General features: G+C 45.2%; 1 protein-coding gene across 3 annotated transcripts in view; it reads left to right on the top strand.

Annotated features, from left to right (window-relative positions):
• The first annotated feature begins 4,291 nt into the window (after nucleotides 1–4,291).
• The window catches only part of LOC129188023 (fibroblast growth factor 14-like), a 67,127-nt gene continuing 50,763 nt past the window's right edge, over nucleotides 4,292–20,655 (top strand). Inside the window, exons 1-2 of one of the 3 annotated variants that reach the window (XM_054788001.1) lie at nucleotides 5,391–5,498; nucleotides 7,206–7,368. In XM_054788001.1, coding sequence (XP_054643976.1) covers nucleotides 7,299–7,368 — 70 coding nt within the window. In that variant the 5' untranslated portion in view covers nucleotides 5,391–5,498; nucleotides 7,206–7,298. Of the gene's footprint in view, nucleotides 5,499–7,205; nucleotides 7,369–20,655 lie in introns of all 3 variants that reach the window. The other 2 variants (XM_054788008.1, XM_054787982.1) reach the window with 2 other exon arrangements.

Raw genomic sequence — 20,655 nt, 5'->3', positions numbered from 1 at the left:
CATTTAATGGTCAAAATGGACTCTTTTCTAGCCTGTTTTATTTATTTATTTATTTATTTATTTATTTATTTATTTATTGCTGTCATTTTAATGAGTTCCAGTAAAAACAAAACTGGTCAAAATGTGCCCCTTAATCTGTATTTTTTGTATTTTTGTCATTTTACAAAGTTAAATGAGTTACCAATAAAACAGGTAAAAATGGAAAATACAGTATAATGCACGGTTATTGTGTTAACAGAGCTTTGAACAGTGATGGAAATGTCGGCTCTTTTTAGAGAGTCTGTTATCTTGATTCGGCTCACTAAAAAGAGCCGTCTCTTTCGGCTCTCAAGTGGCTCCTCAGATTTTTTTGTTGTCTTAATAATGTATGACCAAATTATGTGTGTTGTGTAAAATGAATTACAAATGTAAAAAATACATGATATCAAATCTTGATTTAAATGGATTTATTTAAACCTCAGTGTACAGCTACATGTTATGTTATAATACATGTTATAATATAAGTTATATTATAAAATACAAAAACAAAGACCCACCTCGATAGGCAAAATGAGGTCAAAATAGGTCAAATATCTTCATGGAAATTTCTCACGAACAAATCAGCTCTAAGAACACCACAATGTGCAGCTGTGCCAGGCAAGCCCTTATATTTACCATATCAGTTACCTTATATCAGTCCCTGTAGGTGACATCCTGGCTGCTTCCTAATCAAATCAAACTTAATTTTTCAATTTTGAAAATGTAATGAGACCCAAATCGAGGCTGGCTTGCAGTGGTCTGATCCACACGGCACTTCTCACCCTTTGGAGTTGGGGCGCATTCTCGGCAAATGCGCAAAGGATGCTGATGTTGGATTCTGCTGGTAAAGGCAGTTTTAAAATGTTCACTTTGAACTTTCTGAATCCAGACTCAGCTTGTTTGACTCATAGCTTCCATTCTTCAGCCTTTCTGTCTTTTATTTTCCCTTGTGCATCATCACCTGCGTGAGATAAGCTCACACACGTGCGAGCATATTCACCGGTGGCTGTTTACACAACAGCAATCCCATGCTGCAGCCTTGAGCTCTTCCAGACAATACACGCACAGAACACTGTGTGATGCCGGCCTGGTTCACCCTGCGCTAACGAGTGTGTTTGCATGTGCGTGTGATGACCCATGTCACTATAGTACATACAAGGTCCAGCCGCCGCGCTTCATTATCCTCAGCTCATTTGTTGACACTGCAATGCAGCAAACAAAGCCAGGCTTGTTGCTGGTGCTTTCGCTCATAATTGGCCGTTTGCTGCCACTGCAGAGGCTCTGTCAAACAACTGTTGCTTATTGACGCCGCTGGTGGATGATTCCGTTTCTTAAAACAAACACTCAGGCTCCCAGAATCCCACCTTGGATAGCATTCCAAAGACAAAAACAAGCTTTATTTAAAACATGTGATCAGCCTGAAGCTCATTTTTCTTGTTTTGCATTGTCAAGGGAAAAATGTTAACCCTTTACATTACAACCTGACTGGTGGTAAAAGAAGTGTCTTATTTGTTCCACACAGAAGGAGGCAGTCTACCCAAACCCATCGCAGTCTGATGCAAGTGTCCCACTGAAAAGAAGGGACAGAAGTGTATTTATTCAAACTTTATCAGTTAGGAAAGCACAGGAGGGCCCGTTGGCATGGATACACCAATGTAGGAATTTGTTGTGGAGATATCCATCCATCCATCCATCCATCCATCTTCTACTGTCTATCCGAGGGGCAGCAACCTTAGCAGGGAAGCCCAGGCTTCCCTATGCATTCCCAGACCAGCTGAGAGACATAGTCTCTCCAACGTGTCCTGGGTCTTCCCCAAAGCCTTCTACTAGTTGGACGTGCCCTGAACACCTCCCCAGGGAGATGTCCGGGAGGCATCCTGACCAGATGCCACCTCATCTGGCTCCTCTCAATGCGGAGGAGCAGCAGTTCTACTCTGAGTTTCTCCTGGATGACAGTGCTTCTCACCTTATCTCTAAGGGAGAGCCCAGCCACCCTACAGAGAAAACTCATTTCGGCCGCTTGAACTCGCAATCTTGTCCTTTTGGTCACGACCCAAAGCTCCTGACCATTGGTGAGGGTAGGAACCTAGATTTCAAACAAAGTAGGGTAGAAGTAAGAAGCCAAAAACATACCACTTCCACACGGAATGGGAAGAGAATGTTTCTTTCACGATATCATGTTAGTCATGCCATGGCTGACTCCATGCAGTGTGAAGGTCATCTAATCTAATGTCATGTCTCATCAACGTAACATTACTGACGCCTAGTGACCAGAATACCACATACTGTACGGTGGTGTGAAAAAGTGTTTGCCCCCTTCCCGATTTCTTATTCTTTTGCATGTTTGTCACACTTAAGTGTTTCAGATCATCAAACAAATGTAAATATTAGTCAATGACAACACAACTCAACACAAAATACATTTTTTAAATGAAACTTTTTGTTACTAAGGGAGAAAACAAATCCAAAGCTACATGTCCCTGTGTGAAAAAGTGATTGCCCCCTAAAGCTAATAAGTGGTTGGGCCCCCCTTAGCAGCAACAACTGCAATCAAGCGTTTGTGATAACTTGCAATGAGTCTCATCTTTGCAGAATTGTTGTCATTCAGCCACATTGTCCTGCTGCAGAACCCATCACCCATCCATTGATCACAGCAAGTCTTCCAGGTCCTGAAGCAGCAAATCAGCCCCAGACCATCACACTACCACCACCACATTTCACTGTTGCTATGATGTTCTTTTTCTGAACTGCCAGATGCAATGGGACACACACTGTCCAAAAAGTTCAACGTCTGTCTCGTCAGACCACAGAGTATTTTCCCAAAGGTCTTGGGGATCATCAAGATGTTTTCTGGCCTTAATGTTGTTTTTGTTCAGCAGTGGTTTTGGTCTTGGAACTCTGCCATGCAGGCCGTTTTTGCCCAGTGTCTTTCTTATGGTGGAGTCATGAACACTGACCTTAACTGAGGCAAGTAAGGCCTTTTGCACATGCATAGATCTCAGTTAATCTCAGTTAAGTTATGTTTTAAAAAGGGGAGGGGGGTAATCATTTATCAATCATTTAAAAAGTGCATTTTGTGTTGAGTTGTGTTGTCATTGACTAATATTTACATTTGTTTGATGATCTGAACCATTTAAGTGTGACAAACATGCAAAAAATAGGAAATCAGGAAGGGGGCAAACACTTTCTGACACCGCTGTATTACTACTTGTTCATGCTTTCTGTCAGTATGACTGCAACAAGTGTTGGACGGTTTACTGTTTCTGTATTTGTAAAGTAATGCAGTTTTGATCCTATTTTGGGGATTTACAATATTTCTGCATGTGTCAGTGACTGTGAGCTCCAGCACCAGGGACAGCACCATTTACTTTTGATGCCAAGTGCCTAATAATGTGGTCGTTTATTCCAATAATGCGCCCAGAAAGACACCAAGAAGAAAGAGAGACACATGAATGTGGTTTCTCACCTGAGTGACGCCATCTTTCTCCTTAGATGTTGCCGGTTCTGCCCCCCCAACCCACTGACGGCGTGGGAACCACGTGTCAGCAAGCTTGCATGCGTCTGCTGTCCTTTGGGCCACATCAAATTGCACAAGCAAACCGGAAGTAAACCTTTCCTTCACAGTAAGAGTCCACACACGTCAAATTCCCCCAAAAGTTGGCATATATATTTTATATACATATAAATAAATACATATAAAAAGGCGAGGGTGATACTGCAAATGTTGGTATCAATCTGATGTCATGTAAATGCAGGGCCAGTTTTGATACCAATAGAGTTTTTCTTTTTACTCATAAAATATCAATAAGACAATGTAACAATATCAACAAAATAATAACATTTGTGTCTACATTATATTACAGACAAAATTTACAAAAAAGCAAAGCAAAACCAAAAACGTATTAACTTTTTGCCCCCAAATCTCTCCTGGGCTGAGTTTTTGTTTGTAAACAGGATATATATAAAAAACATCAACAATGTAACAACGTAGCTCAACAAAACAACAAAAACATGCAGATATTTGTGAAAATAAACATAAAAGAGAACAGAGGAATATCAATCTCATCACGCCAGTATCACTCCGATACTGCTATTACCCCTGGTGTCGATACCAGCGACGTTTGGAAAACCACACACGTGCCCTCAAACCCATTTGAGGCGCTTGTTACCGGACTTTTATTGTGAAGGTGCCAAGCGGATGCCGCGTGTCGGTGTGCTTGTTATTGCTGCCTGGCAGGTTGCTTAAAGTGACTCGTTGCACCTCTTCGCGCCCAGCCGGCGGTCGGTTATCTCACAGCAGCAGTCCGCGATCCGCTTCTCCCGTGCACAATTTCCCGCCACGTCTCCCGCGTACCTGTGAGGAGGCGAGAAAGAGCGGGAGGAAGAGGAGGCAGCGGCAATAGACCTTTGCGCACTGGAGTTTATGGATTATTGAGAAGTGGATGCTGAAAGACGGATGAAATATTCATAAGGACTTTTGAGGAGAAAACGGTATTGCAGAGATTCCCTGCAGTGATTGACCAGATGAGGACCACATGAGGACCACATAAGGACCAGATGAGGACCAGCGCGGCTGCTGGAGGAGGATTCTGCATCTAGCGTGTGAGTGCGTGTGTGCGTGCGTGCGCCTTTAGAAAGGAGCCTCCGCTGCAGTTGTTGCCCGCTTCTACCGATACAAAGATGCCACCGACTTGCTGACGGACACCCGGGATCCGCAAACCCTCCCACCCTTCCTCCTCCTCCTCCTCCTCCTCTTCCCCCCACCCCCGGACGGACGGACGGACGCACGGAGCCCTGCCATCCCTCCTTCACTAATATGCAATGGTTTTTTGTGCAGAAGCCGACAGCTGCCGCGTACCGCCGACTACACGCTAGCGCCGCCGCATGCCTGTCCACCGCTGCCGCTCCTCTCCCCGCGCCGCGCGGCACACGACGACGCCATTCGAAGCGGAGCACTCGGGGACTCTTGACGCCGCGGCGGGAGCGCGGCAGAATCAGCCGCTCCTCCTCCTCCACCACCTTCTCGTCCTCCTCTTCCTCACCTGCTGAGGACCACCGGCCTCCAGAGGGAAGCGCCGCGGAGGTCGCTCTTTTCCTGCCGCTCGGGGACGACGTCAAGGCTGAATACGTGCGGGTGGAGGAACCGGGCGAGAAACCGGGCGACGAACCGGGCTTGCTTCTCTTATTCCTTTCTATGGTGCAGATCGGGGGAGCCAAGCACCGTCGAACTGAGCCCGACAGCTGGCCGGTTCCGCTGGCATGCAAACAGGGGGGCGGACCGGCCCCCATGCGGTGGGTGAATTTTAGGCTGCCGCATCCGGTGCGCCTCTCGTCCCCCACCTTCTCTTCCTCCTCCTCCTCTTCCTCCCCCGTCTCGGCCAAATCCATGCGGTTTATCTGGAGCAACATATTCAGTAAAGGATCGCATATGCTGCAGTGTCTTTGTGGCAGGAGCCTCAAGAAAACCAAGAACCCAACTGGTGAGTTTGAGTGTGCGTGGAGCTAATTAGAGTGACTTTGCTGTGACTGTGCTACTGGTTGCTGCTGTTTTCTCTGCAGTTGAGGGAAGCGAGGGCGTCTCGGGTTGAGGTGTAAGGTGCTGTAGCGCACATACAGCGGCAGTGCGTGCAAAAAAAGTGTGTGTGGCAGAGATGCTGCGGAAAATGAAGTCTAATGCAGCATGCGGGCAGTTCAGGCTCCACTAGCCTGCATGATTAAGCAGCACATGGCCTTATTTCCACTCCTGCTGTGGAGGCAGACAGTATGGAGAGCAAAAAGTGTGTCTCTGTGTAGGACCACAAACATCTCCCTCAAGAGACAGAAGGCCCAGTGCGATGCTGTGCTCAGCAGAGCCTGACAGGGAGCTGACTTCACAGAATCAAGCTGTGTCGGAGACAACTTTTTCATCTCTCTTATACTCGACTTAGACAAAATCATCTGCACCGACAAGAAATGAAAATGGACGTGTGTCTTTAGGGACTTTCAACCGTTCATGCAGAAGAACATTTGCGATGTTGGACCTGAGAGAGGCCTGATGGGCTTCGGGGGCACGGTTCTGTGCAAGTTCTTCCACAGTAAACTCATCCCTGAATGCCTTTGTAGACCTGGTTTTGTCCTGCTGGAACAGAAATGGGCTTTCCCCAAACTTTTCCCACAAAGTTGGAAGCATGCAACAAACCAAAAGGTCTTGGTTGCTGGAAGAGTTAAGATTCAGGGGAAACCAAGGTAGTCAAGCCCAATGCCCGACTGATACATTGATTGTATCGCTCAGACATTAGACGTCAATCATGTTGCAGGGGATGATGTGTGTGTGTGTGTAGTCACTACGCCGTCTCTTCTGATGCCGTCATGAGACTTTGAAGGTTCTATGTGGGAGTTGAGCGTGTGCCGTGCAATTCTCCACCAAAGTGGCAGGGGCTGTGTTTTCTGATGAGGCAGCTTGGTGAGAAACCACGATGCTGGTCATCTATTTCGCTTGTTAGCTAATGAACGATGGCAATCAAAGGAGCATGGAGAATTGTCCTGGAATTAATTGGTGTGTTACAACATTAAGAAATGTGATTAATTGCCAGGTGGCAACAGTTGTGGCTCATCACTCCGCCAGGAAGACAGAAAAGGAAAACGACACCATGCTTAAAGAAACTATATAAGTCGCGTTACCTACAATTTAGTGGTCAAATAGGTTTTGTGGCTCCAAGTGGGTTTTAATATTGTGCAAACTGGTCCAAATGACGTCGTTCCGCCTAGTTGCTGAGAGTTTGGCTTCTCCAAACAACATACGAAAATAATCAGCAGAACTGGACTGGCGGGACCAAGTGGGGGTGGTAAGTCACCTTTGGCTTCCTACACTGCCGATGGGGATGTCATGCAACTTCATGTCAAAAAGTCCCAACTATCCCTTCAAGGCCGTCCATGAACACTTCTCTAGGGGGGCATCATGGAGGGTGAAGTTCGCTCGCAGACTGCAGAGAATCTCATCGCGATTGAGATACACTGAAACTTGGGCTGCAACTAATGATTAGTTTCTTCATCGCTTGTTGTTTCGATTAATCGAGTAATCAGTTAGGCTCTAGATGGAGAGGATATCAGAGGATATTTACATTTTTAAATAAAAAACCAATCAATTCAATATCAAAATGGTTGTCGATTAATTGTATAATCGATTAATCATTGATTAATTGTTGCAGGTCTAACTGGGACCAGATCAACTGCCAGTCAGGCACCTTATCGTCAGCTGCAGGGTGTACTGGACGATCAACATGGGCACAACCACGTAGCGCATGCTCGTCCCACAGATGCATCCTTTCAAAGGGAACACCGTGTATTGGCAAGAGGCGCTGTTATATCAGAGTAAACACAAACTTCTGAATTATTTTTGCTGTTTCCCATCAGGCTCGCGTCCCTCCACACTGGCCGGAGGTCAGACAGAGGTTGACGTCGGCAGTGTTCCGGCACGTGGACGTGTTTCACGCTATTGACATATTGACATTGCATCGGGGAGTGTGCAGCTTAGTCATGCACGCCAGCGTCGGTCCCAAGCGTCATTCTGATGGCCGTGCCTTTCTGAAAGCGTGCGCGGCATCCCATCAGTGGTCAATGTTAGGATCATTCACGTTCATTTTCGGAGACGTCCATGCTATGCTCTCTCTTTGTCTGCCCCTTGAGTGCCAAATGCACTTTTTCCCGGCGTTTCAGTGATTACAAAGCACTGTCGCGGTGCTTTGACAGACTGGACAAACAGTCAGCTTCACAGATGGCCACTTGAACTGACAACGACATGTGAGCTTTTTTTCATAATATTGCTTACTCAGCACGTGTTGGCCTGCACTACTGTGTTGTGTAAGGGTCCACTGGGATGGCAAAGCTCCAGTTGTGTGTGTGTACGTGCGCCTGCATGTGTCAGCACAAACCGTACAAACCAATGCTGCTAATAAACACACAGAACTCTGCCAAAGTATTCGGTCGCCATGACAGTTGTTTTACCTATGCCAGCGTTTCCCATCCAGTGATATTGATGGCTGCCTCATGAACACATTATCATGGGACTGTCTGTGAACGTAGCTTGCATCCTAACTCCCCGCCGTGACACACCTCATAAGTGCCTGGTCTGCCAGAGACGGGGATCACTTTGCTGAAGAACTCGTCACTGGGCTTTTATTGTGAAGGTGCCAAGCGGAGCGCTGGAAAGCGGTCAGTGGCCAGAGAGAAAGTGAGTTTGGTTTGGTTGCTGTTTAGTTTTGGGAAGTTTGAGGTATGGAGTTTGGTTTGCTAGAGAGGTAGAGCTGGCTGAAGCAGTGGAAATGGATGCTGAATCTGCAGAAGATACTGCTGAGGGGGGGAAGGTAGGTGATGGTGAGAAAGGGCCCCAGGATTGAGCCCTGGGGCACACCACTGGTGACTGAGGAGGGGTCGGACTTAAAAGATTAAAACTGTTGAACTGCTTGAGCTGATTAAACCAAAGTAATAGTTTTAATTTGGATCGAGGGAGCAACTGAGGAGGAGGAAACAGACCAAGAGAGTTTCAAATGCTGCTTAGTTCATTGTTTTAATGTGCCCGTTCATCGGGGGTGGGGAGATAGTCCGGTAGTAGAATATTGCCAATATTGGAGCGGAGGGTGTCGATGTTAATGTCCTTACTACTCCAAAATGTGCTGAGACGTGAAGTCTTGGTTGCCCAGAGGGAGAGGACGGATGGTCAGTCAGTCACGTCAGTCACGCTTTGTTCATCAGCTGTGAAGGTGGAGTGAATGAGACCCGAACAGCCGATAAAGTCTGGAATTTGTCCTTGTGTGTATCTTGGCAAATCAATGTACAGTAAATCCCCCGGCTTAGGCCTGTCACAATAACAAATTTTGCTGGTCGATAATCATCCTACAAATTATTGTCGATAATGGAAATGATCGGCATCATTTTCTGAGACTATTTTTTCATTAATTATTATCATGAGAGGTGTGATTCACATTTGAACCACTAGATGGTACTCAAGTATAGTGTACGGTGTACCTGTGTGAGACATTAGCTTGACACAGAAGTTGCCTGTGAGTGCGCACCATTTTGTTTTGTTTATATTTGCCGACCAAACGCCTCAGGAAGCCCGAGGAATCTGAATGAGATGAGAGCCCACTGTCTCCGTTCATTCCACTATGGAAGCAATGAGCACAGACAGATGCAGAGTGAACCCTCTTGTCATCCAGCCTGTGTGGTACAGAGAGACCAGCAGATGAAACACACGCATGCATGCACGTGTCAATTTATCAAGGGCATCATAATTATCGACCTGTTTTTGTTTCTTTATCGTTCGATTAATTGATTTATCAATTACCGTGACAGGCCTAATCCTTTGTTTATTGCGGTTAATTGGTTCCAGACACGACCGTGATAAGTGAATTTCCGCAAAGTACGATTTCCTTATTTATAAATTGAATATTTTTTTAGTTAGAGAATAGACAACCCCTTTATGATCTTCTAAATGCAGTTAACATGATTAGAGCCCTCTAGACATGACATAACACCCCTCTAGTCACCTTTACACTCCTGTTACCCAATACAGTAGACACAGTATGAGAAAATAATCCATTTTAGACATAAATTAAAACTCATGGTTGTGTGTGTTGCTGTGAATGTGTTCCGGCGCTAGTGGGGAGCTGAGTGTGGGGCGGACATGAAGTGACGTCAGGGGTTCAGAGTTGAGTTTGTTTTGGGTTTTGGTAGCCAGTGTTGGGGATTGTTGTGCCTGCCGTGAGATCATTCAAACCTGCAATAAAAGCCTGTTGTTCCGGTGGTCAAGTCCGGTGCTTGTGTGTCTCTGACAAACTAGTGACCAGTGTGGAATACTACATATCATCACAATGTCTTTGAATGTGTCCTCTGAATGCCTTATATTCCATTTTCAGCCATTTTTACGCTTGAAAATGTTGAATTTAGGCAATATGAATAAATAAATCAATATTTTTGGACTGATTTTAGGCTTTATTGGGAGAGTGAAGAAGTACGGGTGAGTAAAGTGGAAAAGTCAAGTTAAAAAGTCACTGTGTGTCTTTAGGGAGCGGTAGGCTGCCGTATGAACACACGCTAACGTTTGTATTCCGCTGGCATTGCATGATTGAGTCACGTAGAAGAAACAAATGGTGGCGTGGGATCAATTCACTTGACCGGCCCTGTGACGGTGTAGTCTGCCTCACGTCAGCCGGGACAGGCTGAGGATAAGCGATGTAAAGACTGGCGCCATCGAGACATCAAGGTACATTACGTTGTAATTCAGTGTCATGGGTCATACGTGGTGTGACCTAGATTGGACACTTTGGCCCTTTTATAGCCCACCGTTGAATATGTGCACACGCTCACTCGCCTTCTCTGGAGGGTTGCCATCAAGGCGACGTGCTTCATATTTTATTCAAAACGCTCACGGGTTCGTGCCAGCTCCGACTCCTGAAGCCAAAGAGCCACTCGAACATAAACACACTCCCTGTTTGCTTTGCACGCTGACAAATATCAGATCAGATCACAAAGTTCTCCCTCGGCTTTCCAAACTTTGCTTGTGTCCGCTGCTGGGTGATGAGCTAACAGAACGTGGACCGCCACGGGGATGTGTCCTCTACGGTCAATCCAAAGAAGCTGCATGCATGTGTGTGTCAGTGAGCTCATTAGTTTGTGGCCTCATTGTCCAAACAGTCTGACTCTGCAGAAAAACAGCATGAGTTTGCTGTGCTGTACTTGCTCTGTACGTCATACTGCACACACACACACACACACACACACACACACACACACACACACACACACACACACTCAGTGCAGGTCGTTCAATACAGTGTTTCAGCACACCACCAAAGACAAACGCTGTGTTGTGGTACAGTGGCGTGAAACAATGTTTGTGCCCTTCCTGAGTTTGTCACACTTAAATGTTCAAAAATCATCAAAATATTTAAATATCAGTCAATGACAACACAACTGAACAGAAAATGCAGTTTTTAAATGAAACTTTGTATTATTAAAGGAGAAAAATCCAAAGCTACATGTCCCTGTGTGAAAAAGTGATTGCCCCCTAAAGGTAATAAGTGGTTGGCCCCCCCTTAGCAGCAACAACTGCAATCAAGCGTTTGTGATAACTTGCAATGAGTCTCTTCCAGCGTTGGGGAGGAATTTAGCAGAATTGTTGTCATTCAGCCACAATGGAGGCTTTTCCTTTTTAAGGAAATAGGATTCAGGTCAGGACTTGGACTAGACCACTCCAAAGTCTTCAGCCATTCAGAGGTGGACTTGCTGGTGTGTTTTGGATCATTGTCCTGCTGCAGAACCCAAGTTGCTTTCAGCTTGAGGTCAGAAAAGAGGGCCGGACATTCTCCTTCAGCACAATTCATGCTTCCATTTATCACAGCAAGTCTTCCAGGTCCTGAAGACCATCACACTACCACCACCATCCTTTACTGTTGCTATGATGTTCTTTTTGCCAGATGTAATGGGACACACACCATCCAAAATGTTTTTGTCTCATCTTTTGCTTTTCCATGGGTTATCTGTGAGTGTTGTGCAACTCTAGTTGTGCTGTGTGAGTGTGTTTGTGTCAAGAAGGTCTTCTATAAAAAGGTATTAGACTGAAAATGCACTAGCAAGCTAACAGACTGAATCTAAAGGTGTAATAATAATATCTAACAGGCCTGTAAGGGGACCATTTTTGGAAGGTTAAAATTTAGATTACAATGCACAAATGGGTTTTTCTTTTTAGAGTTTGACAAAGTCAGCTCCCTTTGCAGGTCTTAACACTGAACTTTAACTAAAACCATCTTGTCCTCAGACCACCGAGTATTTCCCAAAGGTCTTGGGGATCATCAAGATGTTTTTTGGCAAAACTGACTTAATGTTGTTTTTGTTCAGCAGTGGTTTTGGTCTTGGAACTCTGCCATGCAGGCCGTTTTTGCCCAGTGTCTTTCTTATGGTGGAGTCATGAACACTGACCTTAACTGAGGCAAGTGAGGCCTGCAGTTCTTTGGATGTTGTTGTGGGGTCTTTTGTGACCTCTCGGATGAGTCGTTGCTGCGCTCTTGGGGTCATTTTGGTTGGCCGGCCACTCCTGGGAAGGTTCACCACTGTTCCATGTTTTGGCCATTTGTGGATGATGGCTCTCACTGTGGTTGGCTGGAGTCCCAAAGCTTTAGAAATGGCTTTATAACCTTTTCCACACTCATAGATCTCAATTCATCTCAGTATCATTCCATGTCCAAACAGTGCACCCTACCTGTCGCTGACTCACTGTCTGTGCATTTTCTCTCTTTTGGAGTGTGACTGTTGAATAACTCGCCATGGGGCCAAAGAAAGTTGCGAGTGTCAGCAATTTGATAAAGAAGGTGACAAAGACTATTGAATTTGATTTTGTCAGGATGCACGGGAAGTCCTCATCAACAGCAAGTTCCATCCATTTGTCATTTATTTCACATTGTTTTCTGAATGTAAAATTATGATTATGCTCTGTAAAATGGTATTTTTTTGTTAATATTTTGGGCTGCACGGTGGTCTAGTGGTTAGCACGTTGGCCAACACACTAACAGCCTGGAGATCGGAGATTCTCCCTTGGGCATTTCTGTGTGGAGTTTGCATGTTCTCCCCGTGTGTGTGTGGGTTTTCTCCGGGTACTCCGGCTTCCTCCCACATTCCAAAAACATGCAGGTGAGGTTAATTGGCGACTCTAAATTGTCCATAGGTATGAATGTGAGTGTGAATGCTTGTTTGTCTATATGTGCCCTGCCATTGGCTGGCGACCAGTCCAGGGTGTACCCCGCCTGTCGCCCAAAGTCAGCTGGGATAGGCTCCAGCATGCCTCTGTGACCCTGATGAGGAGAAGCGGTATAGAAAATGGATGGATGGATGTTCATGTTTTTGGGTGAGATTAATTAGATTAATTGGATTTGGAAGATCTCCCTCGGCTTTCATCAGACCTTTTGGAACAAATGACAGTGTTTTCATTATATATTTTATATTATATATTATATATGTATATATTATATATTATAATATATATATAATATATATTGTAATATATTATACATTATATTTTTCTTATTTATATTTTTCTTTTTTATAGAATTTAAAGAGTCCTAAAATAAGTGAGTTGTTCTTAGCCACTTAGCTAGATTTAAGTCAAGTGTTCTTACTACGAGGTAAGAAGTAAGCCAAATGCTCTTATAAGATTCTTAAATTGAGATAAAGTTTGCTTTTGTGAGGCTTTAAGACCACAAGATTCAGCGTGCTAAAGCATAAAATGCAACCGATAACTGAGACAGTGTACGAAAACCGAGGGAAAAATGATGGCCAAAATTGTTCTCGGAAGACTGAATGATACTAAAAGGGAGGTCTGACTGTACTCTCAAAGACTGTACAAACTTGTGTGACAGCAGGAGGGACTGCTGAGCGTTGTTTTTTCCAAGGGCACTTAAAGAGCGGCGAGCCATCAAAGGCTTGACGAGAAGGTGTTTTCACCGACGTGGTGATAAGAAGCTGGGGAACACTCTACTCTGCAAGTCTACTCTGCAACTTGCTGTGGGAGAAGTGTTTCATTGGTGACGCTTGAAATGCCTCCGAGCATTGGAGAGCCTACGCAGAGGCTGATTGGTTCGTTTGGGCTGTCGGTCGCAGGCGCTTGAGCTTGAGCTCGGTCACCTTTTGGCCGATGACAGCCCCGCATGACATCACTGCATATCTGTGTGTGTGAGGCCTCGATAGGGGCTTGAGGGCCTTTTAAAAGGGTAGTACACTCAGTGGATGCGTGTTTGTCTTGGCCATGGACTTTGAGTTCATCCTAAAAGTTGCAGAACGGCGAATTCGAGCTGCTTTAAACCAAACTGAGCCAGGTAAGGATCTGAAGAAAGGGGAACCAAACACGAAATTGTCTTGCTTAATCACTCGTTTGTGAGTTGGACGCCAAAACATTGGAGTGGATAAGAAACGTGCATTTGTGACTGAGATGCTTGTGTGCGCTAATGGCTGCCAAAGTTCATTGTTGAACCGCCATTGTTGTTTAGCCTTCCTGGCTCCTTGGACTGCGTTACTGTCGGAGAAGTAGTCAATGATCACACGATTTAAAATTGTATGGAAAAACCTGGAGCAATATATTTGGTTACAGCACTGGACTGGTAATGAGGAAGATGGAGGAAAGAGCCCAGAAGGAAAGTGCTCTATATCGAGCCCCCATGTCAAACTCAGGCCCGGGGGCCAAATCTGGCCCGCAGAACTGCTTGGAAAACAGCGCCCCACGGACCTTATCGAACAAAGGGCTGACAGAGATCTGCGTAATTAAGCGATTCCTCTGGCATTTTCATTTTTCAAGTGGAAACGATATTGCGTCTAGCACAGCCATTCTTAATAAGGTTCATCCCAAAAGTCTGAAAAATTTGAACTGTACATGACAAAAAAGGGCAGCACTTGAACTATTACGTCCTGTCTGTTTAAAATAACACCTTAAGGAGGCGTAAGACAGTCAAAAGTGATCATTGTGACAACAGCAAAGCATGCTGGGAAGTGCGTAATCTGCCCATTCCACAGCCGTAAACTCACGGCTTGTGATGCTTTAGTGTTGATATAAAATGCTGTAGCGGACATTGAGAGAATGACGGAGGGGTGGTCGATCAACAAGCAATTTATTGAAACCAACAACCACACCAAAACAACCATAGTCATTTCAGAATGTAGAAATTTTAGGCAAGAATGAACTCTGATGTAAAAAAAAACAAACAAAAAATGTCCATCCACACAAGTGAAGTTGAATAAAAAGGCATGTCCCGTAAAGACACATACACCAGCTGTCACGCGTATTTTGTCCCAACCTGAAAGCGCAACCCCAGGGGGTGAATTATATTGTATGTGCGCGCGGGGAACCGGGATAAAAAGTGTGTAGGCTGCTTGCTTATGTAGTCGTCACGTCGGTGCAAATGAGACATTTTCTCAAAATCTGACCATAGTAACTACTATTTTTTGGGCCTGGATTATTGGGACACGTCCTGTCATGTTCGTGACTTCAAACGAGCATCAGTGTGCGTGCGCTGATGATGCACACGAGTCAAAAAGACAAGAAGGTTTTAAGCTTGTGTTGAAAGTGTTGAACATTTCAGGATAAATAATAAGAAAGGGATGTGGGCGGGGTCATGTCCATATCTGTGACGGGTGTGTGCCTTTAAGGAGTGGGGCCTGTGGAGTGACGTTTGTGACGTCAGCTAGCTGGAGTTCACGGCCGTGTTCAGATGACATCTTTTGTTCGCAGCGTGGAGAGCGCAGATGCTGCCATGAGTCGTGGCCGGCAGCAGCTCCTGTGTGGATGATTGCTGCGTGTGTGCTCTTTGCTCGTTAACAAAGCAAATGACGTCCATCGCGAGTCGCTCCTTAACCACAAGCAGTATTCCACACTGGTCTACGATATCGGGTAATACGAGTGTAAAAGTGACTATAGTGGTGCTGAGAAGGTCCTAAACAGGCTTTGTATGCTCCAAGTAGGAAAATATCCATCCATCCATTTTCTATACCGCTTCATCCTCATTAGGGACGCGGGGGCATGCTGGAGCCTATCCCAGCTGACTTTGGGCGACAGGCGGGGTACACCCTGGACTGGTCGCCAGCCAATCGCAGGGCACATATAGACAAACAACCATTCACACTCACATTAAGTCGGAAAATATTCCATTTATAAAGAAGGAATCCGACTTCAAGGAAATTCACCTGTTGCGGTCGGGTTTTGACCCAGTCATGATGAAAGCATGTCTGTTTACCATCTTCCCCTCTCAGTGCTTTTCCGTGGGTTATCTGCGAGTGTTGTGCCGCTCTAGTTGTGCTGTGTGAGTGTGTGTGTGTGTGTGTGTGTCAAGAAGGCCTTCTATAAGAAGCTATTTGACTGAAATTTGTGCGTCTTAACACTGAGCTTCAACTAAATAACGACACAAAGGTGTATTGTGTTGTTTTCTTATCGACTCACTTGGAAGTGATTGTACCGTGAGCCGGACAAGCCGGTACTGCTGTTTGTATTATTATCATCCACCACCTCCTTCCTCCCCCTCTGTCCATCTGTTAACATTTCTCAGACTTTTTTCATGCAACACAATAGCTGAACTGAAGCTGAACATTTGATTACGGCCTGAAGCTGCTGGCCGGATAAGCGAGACAAAGCGCTTGCCAATGGACCGTGGGTGGCGACACAAACAACTGCGGCTGTTGTGTCTTTGGCAGAATCGTACTTTTGTCCCAAAATATGTTCATTTTGTTTCTATTCATTATCACAGCGGTTCAGTGCTACCGTTTCAGTTGGTCCCGCTTATGTTGACAACAAGTCCTGGTCCACCGCCTTTTGCCAGCATGGAATTTGTCATCCAAAGAGGTCCTTTCCATGACAAATGGGTCCATTTTTGTCAAGGTGTTGTAGCTTTGACATCTTCCACGTTAACATGAGGCCACTTGTTGGATCCTCGTCAACTCGCAATATCAAAAGTCAAGCAGTCAAGACACTTGACCTGACAGCACATCCACCACTTGTAGGATCCGCGTCAACTCACAATGTCAAAACGTCTTATTCTCTTCATGTTTCTTCTTTAAAAAAGAGAAGGGGGGGGGATCGCTCGTACTGGTAGGCTCTATTGTAATTATTGCAATTGAATAAGAAATGCCTTTTTTTCCTCGTCAGGTCCAGCAATCTGCCCCCCCACAAGGGGACGGGCAGAAATCACTCCTTTCCAAAGAAAGGTTGTTTTGCTTACCTTGTTATTTTGGGCCTCCTAAATTGCCGGAAGTGTCGCGTGTCGCGTGTCACGTGTCGAAGGCCGTCTCGAAGGACCGCTTGAAAGTTTTTTTGTCGCTGTTGGTTCGTTTTCTTTAATGCTTCCAAATATGTCTCAGAAACCATAGATCAATTTGAAGAGTTTCACGTCCCGGGAGCAAGGCCGAGGCACTTCAGATGTCAGATGTCTTTTTACCTAGCTTGGGGGGGGGACGTAGGCTGGTCGATACCAAGTGTGCCGAAGGTTGTGATAAAGGATAAGATGCAAGCGTCAAAAAACCAAGTGTGCGAATATTCGAGGAAGGAAAGAATTATTCATCTTGCAAGTTAGCAAAAGTAAAAGCTTACTAGCTCCTCATTACAAATATGTAACGCTTTGTTCTTTGATCCGTCCTCGCGATGTCCGATAATATCGGTTCGCTGATGTTATTGGCCGATATTTGCATAAAAACTAGACATTGGCTCACATGGGTCTTGGTTTTTCTGATGATTTATGGTCAGACGAGAAGAGCACGACTGAGAGATCCGCTCATCATGACTGGAAGCACGTTTGGACGAGTCAAAGTGAGGCTTTCAACCTAAGAACCGTGTGGAAGCGGTCAATCATGGTGGTGGTGTAATCATTCTCTGGGGTGTTTTTCTGCCAGTGGTAAACATCGTAAACAACCGCAAGAATGTCTGCAACTTGCGGATGACAGAGTGACAGCCGACGAGCACGAGACACCCAACTCACGGGACGAGAGGATACACAAGATTGGGTCCACGAGAACGAGACGTGACTTTTAAGAAAATCAGAACGCAAAAAGATGGCAAACTTTGTTATTTAGATGAGTCACAAAACAATGCGGGTGCGTTTTGAAATGTTTATTATCCTACAAAATTGACGCTAAACGATATCACCAACGTTTTTTGTGACCAAATAAACCACTAACGTTACAATACTATATAATAACAATAGTAATATATCATAAGAATGCAGTATTACCTTTAATATGTCGTCTCTCACTGTGTGAAGTTGTGGAATGGGCCATTGTGACGTATTTTCTCACAGGCCATTCGTACTGTCTGCCAAACTTTTGGAGCATTTCTTGAAATGCTGGCTTCTTTAAAGGGCAGCATTTATTTTGCAATGTATTAAAACACATACACTCTGTGAAAGCACACCATTTTGCGTTGTTCTGTTCGTTTCGTTGCCTTTAATTCATTTATTTATTTATCGGGAGACAGTTTTTTTCCTAATGAGAAATCTCGTCACGTTTCGATCTCGCGAGATCTCACAAATATCTTGTGACACCCCCAACAAAGAATACAGTCGTCCCTGGCCACTCTGTGGTTCAAACATCGCTCCCTCACTCTATTGTGGTTTTTCAATGGGTCGACTATGGCCCATTAGTAGTCCAAAAGACGAGTCACATGTCGTATTCTGATAAGTAGTCATCAGTAATGTTACATTGATGAGACATTGCCTTACATTACATTACCTTCACACCACGCGCAGTCAGCCATGGCGTGTCCCACATGACATAGTGAAAACAAGTTCTCCTCCCATTCTGTGTGGAAGTGGTAAGTTCTTAGCTTCTTACTTTGTCCTTCTGCCCCATTTTGTTTTCTTATGGTTTGAATAAATAAATGGGAGGCTAAATAGTTTGTGCGGCAGCATGCTACGCTTAAAGGGATAGTTTGGATTCTTTGACATGAAGTTGCAAGGCCATCAACTGAGACTTACCCCCGGTCCCCCCAACCCCCCACCCCCACCTTCACCGCCCGTCATACCGCTCATGACTCAGGATAAGCACGGTAGAAACACGCCTGATTGGATGATTAGTTTTTGTGTAATGCTGCTTAATGGGCCAGTACTCTAAAAAAAGACTGCTGTTGAAGAGGACGTCCTACTTGGGGCCTGGTGTGCTTTTCATACAGTACGTCTCACAAGGAATGTGAGGACGCTGGTCAGAGTGCATTATCAAGGCTGGCAGATTCTTACCACACGGCATAAACAGAACCGCTGGGTACCCACCCTGTCCCCTTCCTTACATAATGACTGTAATGCACAAGTCCACTGGTCCCAGGTCAGCGTAGCGTCACGCTACGTAGCGATGGTTTGCAGAAAGAACGGCGAGAGAGAAAAGAACGAGGGAAGGAGATGAGCAGACAGAGATGTAAGAAAAAAAGAAGGGATGAATAATTTAGTCTTGTCTGTTCTCTTTCTGCTGCTCCCCACCGGGCGGGCGGTGTAGTGAGGAAAGAGGAGGCAAGGAGGCAGGGAGGCAGGGAAGGGGATGACAGATGGTAGCTAGAGAGACGGTAGGTGGAGAAAACAATCTCATGAATGTATTACGAATGTGAGGCATTGGCGTGTGCGCGCGTGCGTGCGCGCCTCTTGTCAGCATTCAGCAGGTGCCGTCTCGCCACATTCGGAGACCCGCCTGCGTCACTAATCAGCGGTTGCCGTGGTAACAGTGGACTTCCCCCGTGCCTGCGTGAACCTGCGCGTGTGGGCGGATGTCTGAATGTGAATTATGACTCATCCTGCTCACTTTCACGCTCCTCGTGTGTGGGGGACACCCGTACGCAGACGACGTCTCCGCCCTGTCTGCCTCACCCCCCCGCCGCGCTGTGCGTCTCAATCATGACCCCCGCCCCCCCACTTGCTTTGATTCACATTTTCTCAGCCAGTGCGGACGCCGCCACGACGGGCCTTGAAAAACCTCCGCAACAAGTCAGACCGTAAAAAAAAGAGTATTTGCTGAAAACATGAGCTGTTGACCTGAAATGTTTTCACAGCAGTGATTTCAACACCGTAATCCCTCACCACATTGCACTTGCAATCTCAAGGCTTCACTCTTCTCACGGTTTTTCAAAAATATCTGAATTTATAAAACATGCTGTTTCGTGGTTGAACACGGCACATTATTGGTATAAAAAAAACACATTTAAGCACTGTTGATGCCCTTTTAAGCATGAAAATTAGGGCTAAATTAACTAAAATACAAATATAAAGTAGAAGCGCTTGGAGACCTCCGCCAAGCGCCATAGTTCCCACGTAGCATAATAGTGCTATGTGTTGACATGTGTCTATCGATGAAAATGGCTAAAAATGCTACTATGCAAATGTTAGCGTGCTAACACCTAGCATGATAATGCTAAGTCTTTATACATGTGTCTACCCATGAAAATAGCAAAAAATGCTAACATGCTAACATACCTAGCATGATAGTGGAATGTACCGGGAAGGTTAAATGTCCCGAATTTGGACTTTGGAAGGGTCTGAATGTGTTGAGAAGCGTGGAAGTAGCTGGAGCTCTTTAGATCAAAGGCATTTTGCAAGAAGAAAATGTGGGGGTGTTTGTGCGGTGGCTGACAACGTGAATGTCCTGACTTTGTTGAATGAGGTGAATCAGTTGAGCAATGTGGAAGAAGTAGCGGGTAATTAGTTTTCGGGAAAACTGTGAATTTTGGGAACATTTGTAATTGTTTTCCAGTATATACTGTAGGTAGCCTGAACGTCATGAACGTGTTGAACAGTTTGATGTTGGCATGGCTTGAATCGGTTGAGAAATGCGGCAGTAGTAGCAGGTAATTAGTTTTAGGAGAAAGGCTGAATTTTGGGAAAATCTGGAATTTTGGATCATCCCAAAATGTAATCAGTTCTTCCATATCCCATTTCTGACAAATCCTGAAAATTTCGTCCAAGTCCATTCAGAATTTTCCAAGTTATTCTGAACGCAAACACATCCGTGCTTGGCGGAGGTAAATATCCAGAAGAGGCGTGCCAAGACATTGTGATGATATGTAATATCCTTCACTGGTCACCAGGTGTCAGTAATGTTACGACAGTAGCCACTGCAGGATGTGCTGCTTCCCAGAACAGGAAGTAAAAAAGAAAA

Source organism: Dunckerocampus dactyliophorus, chromosome 1 (genome assembly GCF_027744805.1).
Source record: "Dunckerocampus dactyliophorus isolate RoL2022-P2 chromosome 1, RoL_Ddac_1.1, whole genome shotgun sequence".
In the NCBI taxonomy this organism is placed as follows: domain Eukaryota; kingdom Metazoa; phylum Chordata; class Actinopteri; order Syngnathiformes; family Syngnathidae; genus Dunckerocampus; species Dunckerocampus dactyliophorus.
Note: the sequence above shows the minus strand (reverse complement) of the source record. Positions and strands in the feature narration are given on the sequence as shown.